At 33.1% G+C, this 15,796-nt stretch overlaps 1 protein-coding gene across 1 annotated transcript in view; it reads left to right on the plus strand.

The window, feature by feature from the left end:
* Positions 1-6,870: 6,870 nt before the first annotated feature.
* The window catches only part of LOC126889952 (zinc finger protein 808-like), a 67,860-nt gene continuing 58,934 nt past the window's right edge, over positions 6,871-15,796 (plus strand). The window contains exons 1-2 of the mRNA XM_050658709.1: positions 6,871-7,670; positions 10,936-10,970. Coding sequence (XP_050514666.1) covers positions 7,426-7,670; positions 10,936-10,970 — 280 coding nt within the window. The 5' untranslated portion in view covers positions 6,871-7,425. The remainder of the gene's footprint in view (positions 7,671-10,935; positions 10,971-15,796) is intronic.

The raw sequence follows: 15,796 nt of genomic DNA on the forward strand, positions 1-15,796 counted from the left end.
AATGATACAAACCAAAGACGTATGACGTAGATATATTAATATTAGGTGACACATGACAGAAGCTCGTAACAAATGACAATCGATGAAAAGCCCTATATACAAAATTAAATATAAAAAGTGAAGTAATTGCTATTTTGTATCTGAATACTATTAACTAAACTAGGTACTAATGTATTTGCAAATAATTTAATACGCATATCAAATTCTTTATTGTGATCATGAAAACTATAATATTATAAAATAAAAAGGTGCATATTTTATCTTGGATAAATATATTGATTTGGGATGCGGTATTCCTACATTTTAAATGTTTATAAGTTAAGCAGCGGGATGCAACTTAGCATAATTTGAGCACCAAAGTGGGTGAGGAGAAGTTAGATTGGAGAGTAGGGTAGAAATTTCAACTCTAAGGAAATAGCATAGTATTCAGTCACAGACCTATTTCCTCAGTGAGAGGTAATTTTGTAGGCAATTTCCCTTGAATTGTAGAACATTCAATGATAAATTGTCGTCATTTCTTAGGTCTTTTCCTGTGGGTGATATTATTGATAAAAATATATTCTTTAGGTTCTTTAGAATTCGGAGCAAAAACCGTGAGTAAATGGACTATTTGGACCGTACAGAACTTTCTATAAACATCAACCTTTTTCTGTAAAACTAATAATAAAAAAGTTTTCCATATGCAGCCAACTTTCGTAGACAAACTCTACATTTTTAACTAGACAATCAATTATATATTTATTTTATAATTACATATTACAAATTTTGTTTTGTGTTTAAATTAACCCATATCTTTGCAGTGGTGTGTTTTACCACTTTACATTTTTTTCTTAATAACAGTATGTATTTCGAAATATCACATTTTGACTGCATATTTGAATTCTTGGTATCGTCTTTTAACAATAAAAAAGTAAGTCATAATTTCATGGCTATTTCAAAACGAGCAGAGGAATGAGTCTTTACTATTTTGTGACAATTATAATCTAAAATAATGACACATTTTATACCGGTATATATGCTTTTTAATAAATAACTTTCGGGTTTCTCTAATTACAATTTCAATTTACTGGTGTCTTTTTGCATCGCGGGGAAAAATCAGTTAGGTATTTGATACGGGTTTACACGATATCTGTAATCTCTTTATTTTTCGAAACAATAATCTTAATTTGATTTTTGTTCTATTATAGATTATAGCTTCTTGGTTCTGGAATTTTGGGTACTTTTGGGAATATTTTCCTGAAATTTACAATTGAACCAACCAAGGATGAATCTTTTGTCAAAGATAAACAAATAAATCTTTAAGTGATGCATGGAAAAATAAATATTTCGAAACCTTCATCTAATTAAGTCCGTTCAAATTTGTGGGGAAATTTTACTACCCAATTCTCCGAATTTATTCAATCCCCTACTCTAGATAATTAGACAGATATTCCAAAATCAGGATTTTGATAATATGTTTCGGCTAAATATGGGTTAATTTCAATTAAATTTGCATATAGTCCAGTGAATGACGTTTTGGAGTGTAATTTTCAGGGGCAACACCGAATTACATGAACCTTATGGATTTAGGTTCTACTTACCCTCCACTTCAAAGCTGAATTTGTGCCGTTGGTATCTTTTACTTGGGGGGTGACAGTCGCCCCTTTTCGGGGGTGAAAAAACGCGTGTTTAAAATAAGTCCTGTAATGGATAAATTGACTGATTATAAGCAACTTTCGTTCTGTAGAGTGTTTTAGGTCAATACAGCAAAAGTGTAGAACCTAAATCCAAATTTTCAAGCAATTCGGAGTTGTCCCTGAAAATTACACGGTATCACCTTAATTCTTGTTCATTTACTGGACTAATAGCCATTTTTAGTGGTGAATACTGTATAAAGTAATACTTTTATCAAAAATTAATAACCATTTTCAATATAATATTTTTATTTTCTAGGGAAATCTTAACATATTTCATTTAACCTTAATAAAGTGAGTTTCACTGTTTTGCCGAAATGTCTACTGCTCGGCATAAATGTGTATATTTCAATTGCCATAATAATGACCAAAAAACAGAAAACATAAGCTATTTTAAGTTTCCAATTAAAAATAAAACGAGAACAAAAACATGGCAAATAAATTGTGGAAATGGACTTTCGGCCCTCGGTAATAACGTAATCTTTCATTCTGCGTTTAAAATTTTCCAAATTACTTATTAGTTTTCTAAGGATTCGAAAAAAATTAATTCCATTTAAATAGCATTGAAGCCGAAAGTTCGTACCCATCCCCTTAACTTTTTGATACCATGGACGTATAAATAAAGATACTTGATCTTTACTTATACGTCCATGTTTGATTCGCTTTCACATTTCATGTAAATACAGTTCAATGCTAATAGTCCTGAGGTTGAAGCAAATTCTAAATAAAAAAAATTAAAAAAAAGATTGTAACGGCTGTATTTTTGATTTATGACAAACATGACCTTTAATTAATTTACCTTTATTAACCTTAATTAACCTTTATTTAATTATATGAACTTAAAATAGTTCTTAGATAAGTTTTATTATTATCTATACTGAAAGAATAAGGACATCATAATATAGTTACTATGTGTTCATCAAAACGAACGTAATAATAAAGTCTGTAAATACCCTTGGATCTGTGTGTATATCCGAATTCCAATCTCAAACTATCAGTTTGAGTGAATAGTGAGCTACCAGTGAATAAAGATTAACACCAAATTTACCTGAATACGGATCAGTTAAATTCAGTCTCACACCTAAAAAACTGGTAGCGCCATCTATTTCTAAAACCAGTGATGTCGTACATAAACGCCGGTTTAGTTTCGTATCTTCCAGTATATTCATCAATCCAGTATATTCATCAATCAACGGCCGTACCATATTAGTTGTTTTGTTTTTATGTCATCAATTATTGTATGTGTGACTCCCATCATTTCTCGTATTCTCTCATTCTGTATTCAATCTCTTTTTGATTTGCCTGCTGTTCTTCTCCAGAAGTCCATTTCTGTTCCTAGTAACATTTTCTTTGTTCTTTGTTTCCGTGGCCAAACTTCACTGCCATATGTGAACCTGAAGCCATATGATATGGCTTTTCTAACCTGTATGTTTCTGTCTTTTATAGCAGCATCGAGTGTTTCATCTTGAGTTATCTTTGTCCCTCCAATACACATGACATCAGTTTTCTTAATGTTGACTTCGAGACCCCACTTGTTATATTCTTCTATTAGCTTCCGCTTCATGTAACTCGAGCCATTATGATCCTGAGCAATCAGAATTTGGTCATCAGCGAAACGTTAAGTGTATATTGTCTCGTCATTGAGAGGGATTCCCATGCCATTACATTTTCTTTTCCACAGCTTGAGTGCTTGTTCCAGATAAATTTTGAAAAAGGTAGGCGAAATACGGCAACCCTGCTTCAATCCTTTCGTGACCTTAAATCCCTCAGACATCCTTGATCCAGTTTTAATTTTTGCAGTCGTTTCATTAGCCAAGCCGCACACCAAAGAAACATGAAACGAAAAACATGTTTCATGAAAAGAAAACACTGCTAAACAAATCTCAAAGTCCGCCTACCAATGAAACGAGTTTGATTCATGCTCATGACACATTTTTATTTTCGGAGAGTTTCATAAATGGCCGGACATATATTTGTTTAGCAGTGGTTTATTTCCATGAAACGTAATTTACGTTTCATGTTTCTTTGATGTGCGGCCTGCCTTATACAGACTTTGGACTGCTTTGATAAGACCATGTTTAATGTTGGTTTGCTGTAGGGCTGACCATAGTTCGCTGAGGGGCACAGTGTCACATGCTTTTTGTAAGTCTACGTACATCAGGTGAACTTCTTTATTCACGGCTGTTTTTTCAACTCGAGTAATATAAGTGGTCTATTGTCGATCTTCTTCTTCAGATGCAAATCTCGATGTGTAGATTAAAAAAGTCCATGGGACGTGGGTCTGAATAACTACTATTCTTGAGCTACAGGCTTTTGAAATTATTGGATTCGAGTGCTCGGTTTACGTTAAGTACACTATTTCACAATCAAGTAAACGAAAATTTATTATTGGAAGAAGAAGGACTCATTTTTTTCATGCAAATTTGCGTGTTGCATATGAATTCGTGGTCAAAAATAGATGCATCGTATTTTATTCTTCAGAAAACTAAAGAAATGCGATGTAAAATGTGCTGCTAGATCGATATAAGAATTATCATGTTTTCATGAATGCTTCACAGTTATTCAATATCAGCAAAGCTGCAGTTCCGCTTTATCTTTAGAAAAGTACTGAACAGTGGCGGATATAGGGCGGGTATATGGGGTAATTCCACCCGTAATATGCTCCAGAATTAAAGAACAAATTGTTCTTCATTTAACGTGAATGATTGAGATAGAGCCGTGTAACGGGTAGGTCTTTCAGGACGACAGACTCACTAAAACACAGGTTAAAAATAAAATAAATATATTTAAGATAATTATTTTAAAAACAGTTTAAAACAAATAAAATAAAATGTAATTCCGTCTTCTGCAAAGGAAAAACAATATTAAACTTTATTGCAGTCATCCGAATATAATAGTAATATTAAAATGATACGATTAACAATACAATATAACAACCTCGCTACGTTAAATCAACATAGCCCTATATTTCGATCCGGAGATCATTCCTCGCTACTACCGACTACTGCGATAACGATCATGGCAAGACTCCACGTCACTACTGTGGCGTCCGCCTAGGCATAGTCCCACCTCACAAACGGTGCATCTTTGCCAAGCCAGCTAATGCTAGTTCAACATGCTAGCAGCAGCTGTCGAGCCATGGCTAGTTCAATACGCTAGCCACGACTGATTTTATCATTCTCCTGGCTAGCCTTAAATATGCTCTCGCTGCCACTACTCCGATTTCCCCCAGCGGCGCTATGCGCCAACACGGATGCTCCTTCGGTCGTCTCTGGTAGAACAGCTCATCGCTTGTCGTGGCATCACATCGTTACAGTCGTCAAGTCAAAACACATTTATAACCAAAGACATGATGGTGTGAGGAAAAGACGTTGGTCCAGAGTACGATTTAAGGACCAGGTGGAAGACGAGGTACGGGTGTACGAAATTGGAAAACCAAGGCGTAAGATAGGAAGGAATGGAAGCTGAATCTCGAACAGGCCGAGGTCCACTATGGGTTGTAGAGTCAATGATGATGAACTTTTTAATACAAAATGTGGAGAATAATGCTGTGGGGCAGTGGGGTTACTTTTATAACTATAATATTCATCAAAAATGAATAACCATTTTCAAACTTTACTCAACTCGTTGGAACTTTACCGCGCTGAGCAGATGGGACGTGAATTATAAATTGTAAAATTCCCTCATCTTCCTTAGTCTCAGCATCCGCATGGCTTGCAAATTGTAGAAGCCTCGGAGGTGTAACCAGAGAAGGTTCCCATTGTTTTCAGTCTGGTGGGATGTAGAGTAACATTATGTTGCTTTATATGCCGTTAGAGTGAAAACTTAGTCTTTTTTTATAATATTCATACTTATAATCACAATAAACTTTGCTCTTTGTATTTTTTAAGCAAACAAAAATGAAATACGATTTGCCACGTTACTTAAATGGTTAGGTATAATACTCACACTCACTCATATTATACTCATTTGCAATAGGCAAAGACTACGTTACATCTTCAAGAGCTACTAGTGTAGTTGTCTTATATCTGATATGCGGGACAAGTTTCATGCCAGCTAATGTATTTTTTGTTTCAACAATTCTTTCTTTAGTTCTTGACCGTGTTACGGGGGGAATCCGCCCATTTCCCCCTACGCATCCATATTATGATCCCCCTTATGAATAAAAGTATGAATATTATAGTTATAAAAGTAACCCCACATAATAAAATAATAATAATATCGTATGGCATTTTTGCCGGGAGATCCTTTCGGATTGTTCCGGCGCCATATTACATCTTTAACCCTGTTTCTTATGACTATGAATCTGCAATCAATCAGAAACAAGTCTGGCTAATTGGCTCTGCCAAAGCCATTTTCCAAAAAAAACCCTGTTTCAAGTAACTAGTGTCGCTGTACACTAGACCAGGGGATCGACGGCTTAACGTGCTCTCCGAGGAACGGTTAACTACACAGTCAGCATTATTCTCCACAACATTTTGTATTAAAAAGTTCATCATCATTGGCTCTAGAAACCTTGGTCTGTTCGAAAATAAACTTCCATTCCTTCCTACCGTTCGCCTTGGTTTTCCAATTTCGTAGTTATAAAATGTGTTTTGACGGCTCCATCTCGTTCATTCTCGTTAAATGAAGAACAATTATTTTTCTTTAATTCTGGAGCATGTTACGAGTGGAATTACTCCATTCTTCTCCCCCCGCCCCTAGATTCACCAGTGTTCAGTAGTTTTCTAGGATAAGGCGAAATTGCAGCTTTGGTGGTATTGGATAACCGTGAAGCAGTCATGGAAACATGATACTTCTTATGTCGCTCTAGCAGCACATTTTATATCGCACTTCTTTAGTTTTTTGAGGACTTTAGTTTCTTGATACCTACTGAGATTTTCTGAAGACTAAAATACGATGCATCTATCTTGACCACTAATTCATGTACAACACGAAAGTATACATGAAGAAAATGAGTCTCTCTTCCAATAATAAATATTTTCGTTCACTTGACCGTGAATTGTGCACTTATTAACGTAAACCGAGCACTCGGATCCAATAATTTAAGAAGGCTGTAGCTCGAGAATAGTAGTTATTCAGACCCAGGTCCCATGGACTTTTTTAATCTACACATCAAGAAGTATTATTGACGAACCTTTCGTTAAATTTGACCGGGACCACTTTTCCATGTTGCGGGGTCCTTTGGTCAGTCAAACTGTTGCTTTACATATAAGCCATATAAGAAGTTAAAAACAAAGAAAACCATTTTATGGACTCCAAAAAAATAGTCATTATGATTATTATTAACGACGTAAATATAATATCACCGTATTATCACAATTATTCTGTGGTAAAATATTATTATTTAACATATTTTTATGACGTACCTACCGTCGAAGACAGACGTGGTCAACCAAAAAAGAAGATGAATTGTTTTCTCACAACGTGTCAACGTGCTCATAACCTAGTTTAAAAACGTTAGAAATTTAAAAATATTATCCAAATTCGAAACGAAAAGTATAACAGATTTGCAAGCATGTAAATTTATGGAAATTTGGTGCAAAATTTATGTGGTGTCCTAGAAAATTAGCAAAGCAAGTACCATATGTACTATAGCAAGTACAGTTGTGATTCATGGGAGATCTGAATATCTATTAAGAGGGAAATATATTCATACATAAAAATATTGAAATGTTGCAAATACACATTAGTTAATTTTTATATTTACTATACCTACTGTTTACTATTTATTCTAAAAGCACAAGTACTTATGAATAATATGGCACAGTCTGACACAACTGATGATGGGAATTTATTATCAAAAACAGTAAAAGATGAAATTCTTACTAATGTTTCTACTTTTGACAACAATTTCAGTGGAAAAGCCATAGACTATCAATTTTCTATCCAGCCAAAAATTGAACAGTTTGAATTAAAAGATGAAGTCGAGGAATCAGAATTTGTGGGAGAAGTTATTGAGTTTTCTGAGAATGAATTGTGTGAATTAGACGAAAGGTATCAGATTATCATTTTTTTATTAATTTGTTATTACTGTCACTATTAAGAGGCCATATCAGCGCGTCATCAATATTAGTTCAGAAGATAGCATCACACCCTGTTTCGAAAGTTCTCTGAAACTTTGGCACCAGTGGGTCGGTGGTATTTGACACTATCTAATAAAGACTCAATATTGTGACAATATACTCATCAGCACGCTAAATGGAAATAATAGAAAACAATTTTATTATTAGTAAATAAATATTTATAAAAATCAACGAACTGTCAACACTGATGGAATGGCCCGTCCCATTCAAACAGTGAAGCGACATTGCCTGCAACATACAAGAGAGAGGTCCTAGAGAGACAGAGAATTTTTCAGGTAAAATTTGCTACAACTACCACCAGATTTGCCAGATGTGATTGAATGAAATGCCATGAATTCCCCAAGTTGAAGCTCAAATCACCCAAATTTAAATTTTTGCCGCATTTTAATAAATTAGTAGTCAAATGTAGAGAACAGTAAACAAAAATTATACTACTTATCAACAGAGGGCCCTGGAAATAATTCACAGGTCCTATCTTCTTTGATTATATGAGGGTATAATATACAGTTCTATGTGTACATTCACAAATTTAATGTCCCATGACCCCTTAAAATCTTCCATAATTCTCACCCCAAAAAATCTCCAACCATTTCGGCTTAGAGAAGTTCCCCTATACGCTTTCAAATTACCCCAAAATTGTGGGAAAATACCCCAATCTGGCAACCCAGACGTACCTAACTAGCACTGTCAATTTGTTTGTTTACGAAAGATGGCGATTATCTTCCCTCCTTTACCTGATTATCTTCTATCCCATCCTGAAGGCATTAAATTCGCTTCATGGCGATTCCATCAGTGTTGACAGTTCGTTGATAAAAATAAACCAAAATAAAATAAACCGAGCTCAACTTATAAGTTATACTATAAACATATACATATATCAAATAGTTTATTCTTAAGAAATGAACAACATGCTTGCTATCCAATAATTGATAACAATTTTTGTGATATTTGCAATGAAACGGCAGACTTAGATCATATATTTTTTAATTGTAAGAAGTACACACATCAGTCGGACATTCTTACAAAAAATTTAAGAAGTTTAAACGTTTACTGTCCCTATTGGGACCGTGCAAGTTCGGCAAAGCGACCTCTATTTCTACGCTCTGTACTTTTATTCGCACTTTTAATTATATTGGCCAATTATATTAGTCCTGGTTGCTGGATAATTGTCAAGGCCATAGTCCAAAAAAATAATAAGAAGAAAAAATAAGATGCAGGTTATGTTATGCAAACATAAGCAATTGTATGTAGTAAATAAAATTAGTTATTAAAATGCAGTACTGCAAGCAAAATACAATTAATTAAATTTACCTTTATATAATAATTGCATATCATATCAGTATTGTGGAACAATATATAATTTTTCTGCTTCAATGACAGAAGGTATGAAATATACGTCAATTTGACAATTTCAATTGACAATATGAATTATTTAAGATAGTTGCAATATTTCTCCGTGACTCGCGCACGGTCGTTTCTCGTTTCCCTTCCAAGTACTTGCACACCGCGAATAATGTTATGTATCTTTTGGCTCTGAGTGATAAACGTATTTTTGATTTTATTTTGTTTTTCCTATATGACTGTAAAATTAAGTTATAGAAGACTAGATTAGGCTTGTAACCTTAAATGTCTTTCCTTTTGATTTCCTACATGCCTGCCTTACCGTGTGGGGTGGGTATGTAGGTAATCAATAATTAATAAAAAATGATATGAAAAACCCTTGGATGAGAAAAGTGTAACCCTTGTCCTTATCCCAAAATGTTTATTCAGATTAATATATCTATTCTTAACAAAAAGGTCGGTCAGACTTAGAGATAACCTTAACTTAAATTACTATTTAGATAATTTAGATAAGATATATTATGTTTATTTATGTTTTGTTTATATTATGTATAATTGTTTCGTTTGTATTATGTTTATATTATGTACGACTTACTTTGTTTCTGGCCGCATGGTCTTATCCTAAAGCCAATAAAAAGAGAAAAAAAAAAACAACAGATTGAAGCAAGTTTGAAAATATTGTCGCCAATGAATATATTATATACCTACCTGAAAAAATTTGCATTTGTACTGTAGTCAGGATTTCTGTACCTGAATATAGATTTATTACGAATTTCATTTTCATGGGAAACAACTTTTCACACTTTTTTATTTATGACAACAGTAGATTACTTCTTATAAGTACTTACATTATTAAAGTTTGTGGTGGCTCTAATTTCGATTTTCCCATAGTTTTAACACAGTTTTTACCGGACTTTTCTTGGAAGTCCTCATTTTATTTTCGTTTGATAAACTTTTCCCATTTTTTAAAATATTGATGATATTTCTAGAATAAAAAATCCTACCAAAACTTTATATACTCGCACTAGAATTCGAAACACTTTTACATAAAATGTACTTACCTTTAAAACTCACAATTAACACATTCGCGGACACACTGTCATTTGATACACGTATTCTTATGGAGTAAATGACTTCATATGGAGTCATGACCACGAATGTGTTAATGATAATCTATTTTTTCAAATAGTGCGACAACTTAGTTCTATTACACAAAAATATAATAAATTAGTTATAAACAAACACCCTATGGGTCAACACTAATGAATTCCAATATCTTAGAAAATAATACACTACTGTACTGAACAGATATCGATACATATAACCGAACAGATAAGAGAATCGTGCTATTACACTTAGAAAAAAATGACAGTAACTATTTCAATATGTTGCCCAATCGGTTATTAGTTGTAATATTTTGATTTCTTGTTACAGATAATAAATATAAATCAATTTTAGTAGTTCCAATGTGACACAAAATCTAGGCAAATCTAGACACAATCCAATGTGACACAAAGTTTATTTGAAGAAAGTGTATTTTTTGTTCTTCTTAATGGCTGTACAGACTCGTTTTTGTAATATTTTATTTAATTATAGAGTAATTTTCACGTACTAAAATATTTCTCAAATTGGGCTCTGTACCACCATTCTTTACTGTATTACGAGTATGTGTGCCAAATATATCAACAAAATATTCAAAATTAAAGCTGATATCTTGGAACACATTTTCTGTTTTGATGACATGCTGATGTAGCCTCTAAATTTAAAAACCAATGTATTTATTAGTATTTTATGTTAGTCATGATGTAAACTAAATACATTATATTTGTTTTTAGTCAAGAACCTAATTATTGCTCCTCAAAAGAATCATGTAAGTATCTTTTAATTTTATTATGGAAAATTGTTATTGTACTGCAATTTGTTTATTTGTATCTGTATTATAAAGGGGTTGTTCAAGTATTTCTAATGCAATTTGGGGGGAGTGGGTTGTGTAGAACGTTACAGTATGTTACAAGTGAAGGAGGGGCATTTGAACAATGTGTTATGTTACATTGTTTTTTACTTAAATAGAAAAAAAACTACGGAATTTAAATCTGCCAAGTTGGCAATACTTTTCGTTTTTACAGGGTTTACAGGGAATCTCTCGATTGTACTTGTATTGTACAATAATTCTTCAACTGTATTGTATGTCCTTCATACTGTAATGTCATCAAAAATAAGTTCCTGAAACATTTTTATATCGGCTGCTGTAGGAAATAATTCTTCTACTGTGGTTCCACACCACTGCCTAATATTGCACAACGCTAAAGGATGGTGCCTGTGTGCATTGCACACTTTGCACATATGGTAGCGGGGGCCCTGCACACATTGTACCAGGTGTCCCAATGAGAATGGCTCTCGGCCATATCTCAGGAACCGTTTATACTACAGTTTTGGGAAAAAAAATTTTATAACAAAAGTTGCTCCGAGAAAATCCTGGAAATTATTTTCGTAATTGTAAGTCCACCGCTAGAGGGCGTAATTGAATATCAAAAATTAAAAAATCGAAATTTTACAAAATTTGCCTAATGAATGGTCACTGGAAATCCAATCATCGTATTCTTCATACAATTCTGTGCATATTTTATTTCACAAGTTTAAGTCTACCAGTGCAAATAAGAGGTGGGGGTGAGTGGGAACCTTGTTATGAAAAAAGCGCTGTAAGTCCGGTTCTGCTTAATCGATTTTATAAATTTGGTCTTGTTGAAAACAGCTCTTTTTCTTCAATGTAATAGTTATAATTTGGAAACAGCCTATTACGTAATATGCCGGCTAAAAGGCGCTATTTATTGTTTTTTAGAAATCTAGTTTTCTTTGGAAAATATTAAATACAAGTATGTATGTTTTTCCCTGTATTACAAAATTAGACTAAATTAGCAACAGAATACCGAAAACCGCATGTCGTTACCTTTTTTCTATCTCGAGATATCTTAAGAAACGTGTAAATTTTAAAAATAACTGTTGCTGTCATATAAGTGGAAATATATAGAAGCACATAGTGTGCTATGAAAAAAAAAACAAAGGAACATTGTCCAGATGTCACCGTATATAATGAATCAAAACAACAATAAGACAAATAACACTATAAAATATAACAAAAAAAGAGTGTGTGTACTTTGTACGCGAGTAAGAAGTTATACTTCTACTATTATGATTTTAACGAAATAAATATATTTTAAACAGTTTAATTTTATTTTTGTTTAAATATTACACTAATTTTAATACTTAAAATAATACCAAAAAAATAGCGTTAATATGTAAATTTTTATGAATTGTTGCCTCCGCGCATTTGCTTTTCTCTCTATGAATCGTAGAAAATATAAAAACGTCAGATTTTCTACACAAATTTTTAATTTTTATTTCATTATATTTTAATATCAATTATCCTATTTCCAACTAAGATAAATACATAACTGTTATTGTCACCGGTAAACTAAGTTAAGGAAGTCAAAGTGGAAACAAGTAGTGTGCTATGGAAAAATAGAACTTCTAATACACTAGTAGAAGTATTAACTTCAAAAAGTCATCATGTGTCAAATTATGTGTCAAATCGGTAAAACATAAAAATTTGTTCATTGATGGTTTGTTGCGGTTTGTTTCTATTAAAATTTATATAAAATTTATACAGAGTGAAATTCAAGATGATTCTTACAAACTAAGAAGCATTTGACATGATAGCCACATTCTTTGAATGCATAAGAAATGCAGCTGTTGCGGCTAGAATATATGCAATGAAATATCCCCAAAGATGTCACCGTAGAGTAGTAGTAGTAGTAGTGATGTAGTAGAGTTTTTCATATTTTGTTTTGATTTATTATATACGGTGACATCTGGAAAATGTTTCTTTGTTTTTTTTTCCAAAGCACACTACTTGCTTCTATATATTTCCACTTATATGACAGCAACAGTTATGTTTAAAATTTACACGTTTCTTAAGATATCTCGAGATAGAAAAAAGGTATAGACATGAAGTTCTCGGTATTCTGTTGCTAATTTGGTCTAATTTTGTAATACAGGAAAAAAAATACATACTTGTATTTAATATTTTCCAAAGAAAACTAGATTTCTAAAAAGAAAATGAATATCGCCTCCTAACCGGCATATTACGTAATAGGCTGTTTCCAAATTATAACTATTATATTGACGAAAAAGAGCTGTTTTCAACAAGACCAAGTTTGCAAAAATCGATTAAGCAGAACCGGACTTACAGCGATTTTTTCATAACAATGTTCCCACTCACCCCCACCTCTTATTTGCACAGGTAGACTTAAACTTGCGAAATACAATATGCGCAGAATTTTATGAAGAATACGATAATCGGATTTCCAGTGTCCTTTCATTAGGCAAATTTTGTAAAATTTCGATTTTTTAATTTTTGATATTTAATTACGCCCTCTAGCGGTGGACTTACAATTATGAAAATAATTTCCAGGCTTTTCTCGAGGCAAATTTTGTTATAAAATTTTTTTTCCCAAAGCTGTACTATAAACGGTTCCTGAGATATGGCCGAGCGCCATTCTTATTGGGACACCCGGTACATCGACAAGTCCCCAAGCTTGAGTTGGAAACAATCGCTCGGTACGCGATTACAACGTCACGAACAATTCAACAATCCTGAATCGCTCCGCAGCTGGCTTCGAAGAATTCATCTCAGCCCAATTGGTTTCCACTAGCTCAGTATGTAACCAGTGAGTCGCAAGACTCCGGCTGTCTTCAACTCAATTCGTTGAAACCCGGTTTTAGCCCTGTCGCCAGTGGGGGTACAACGGCCTCCTTAATTCAGATGGACTTGCCCAAGTTTTTTTATGTATTTTGATCCGTAGAACACGAATTTTTTGGGTAACAGTTGACCCGAATGTCGATAAGATTGTTATAAACAAAGAACTTGAGGAATCACATAACAGCGATTTTTCGCAAAACGAAACATTGTTTTGTATTTTTTGGGTCATTCTAAGCAAAAAATGTTTTTACAAGTTTTTTCGTAGGATGCATAGTTTTCGACATAAACGCGGTTGAACTTTCAAATAATCGAAAAATTGCAATTTTTGAACCCGAATAACTTTTGATTGAAAAATAAAATAGTAATTCTGCTTACCGCATTTGAAAGTTCAAGTCAAATTCTATCGGTATTGATTACTTTCATTGCTAAAAATTAATTTTTTTATGATTAAACAAAGCTATAAACACATAGTGATTGAATGATGTTTTCAATGCATTTCCCATTTGAAATCGAACAAGTAGGCGCGCATACAGACAATTTCTACGTAAAATTACGTACATTAAAATGCATGCATTGGGCACGGGAAACACTATGTGTTTATGGCTTTGTTTAACAATTAAAAACTTAATTTTTAGCAATGCAAATAATCAAAACCGAATAGAATTTGACTTGAACTTTCAAATGCAGTAAGCAGAATTGCTATGTTATTTTTTAATCAAAAGTTATTCGGGTTCAAAAATTGCACTTTTTCGATTTTTTGAAAGTTCAACCGCGTTTATCTCTAAAACTATGCATCCTATGAAAAAACTTGTAAGACCATTTTTTGCTGAGAATCACCCAAAAAATACAAAAAAATGTTTTGTTTTGCGAAAAATCGCTGTTATGTAATTCCTCAAGTTCTTTGTTTATAACAAACTTATCGACATCCGGATCAACTGTTACCCAAAAAATTCGTGTTCTACGGGTCAAAATACATAAAAAGACTTGGGTAAGTCCATCTGAATTAAGGAGGCCGTTGTACCCCCCCTGGCGACAGGACTATTTGTCTGACCACATCAGCCCGAAATATTTCGGTGATATAGCACGAAAAAGATCGCTCTATCTCAGGGAATTATTCCGTTCAGAAGTTTTGTCTGTTTGTGGTTTGTATACATGCAATCAGTTCGTTGAGATATAAGTTTCAGTGTCAATTTTATGTATTTAAAAGAAACTCGTCCTAAAATTAATGGATGCAGACATGACTTTGTTTATTGCTATGTTCATAGAAGACGAAAAGGATGACAATGATGCGTCTGTGTTGTTGTTCTTAACAATATGTAATGAAAATAATAAAAGTCTGAAAATGTTTGAGAATAGATCCAAAGAAGGTCTTTACGAACTGTTGGTAGTAAATCATTTTGTGGACAGTCATACCAAGTTCGAAGAATTATTCGCTTAATAGCCCGATCAAAGAACAATCTGACCCCAAAAAAAAATAAAGGAAGGATGAAAATTTGGCAATAGGTAGTTGACATTGTCTATTATTATATAAGAAAAAGTTTACAATTCTACATCCCCTCCATTTTACAAAAATGGAGGGGAATACCCCCTTCTCGAAGATGAAAAAAATACATTCAAAATAAGACCGGAATTGGATAAAATGACTAATTCTAAACAACTTTTCTTCTATAGAGTTTTTTCACTAAGTCAATACTTTTCGAGTTACTTTTCGAGAATAAAACATGTTTTTGGACGGTTTTTCGGAGATAACTCAAAAAGTAAGTATTTTAGCGAAAAAAATATTCTTAGCAAAAAAATAGCCCATAAAAAATTGAAAAAAAAAATGGTGTATACATGAGGTCTGTAGACCCAGTAGAAGCAGAGTTGCAGCTAATGAAAAGTAGGTTCTTCTTCGTCAAATTCCAAATCGAATATTTCAATGTGAAATAACCCAAAAA

Source organism: Diabrotica virgifera, chromosome 8, assembly GCF_917563875.1.
Source record: "Diabrotica virgifera virgifera chromosome 8, PGI_DIABVI_V3a".
Taxonomy (NCBI): Eukaryota; Metazoa; Arthropoda; class Insecta; order Coleoptera; family Chrysomelidae; genus Diabrotica; species Diabrotica virgifera.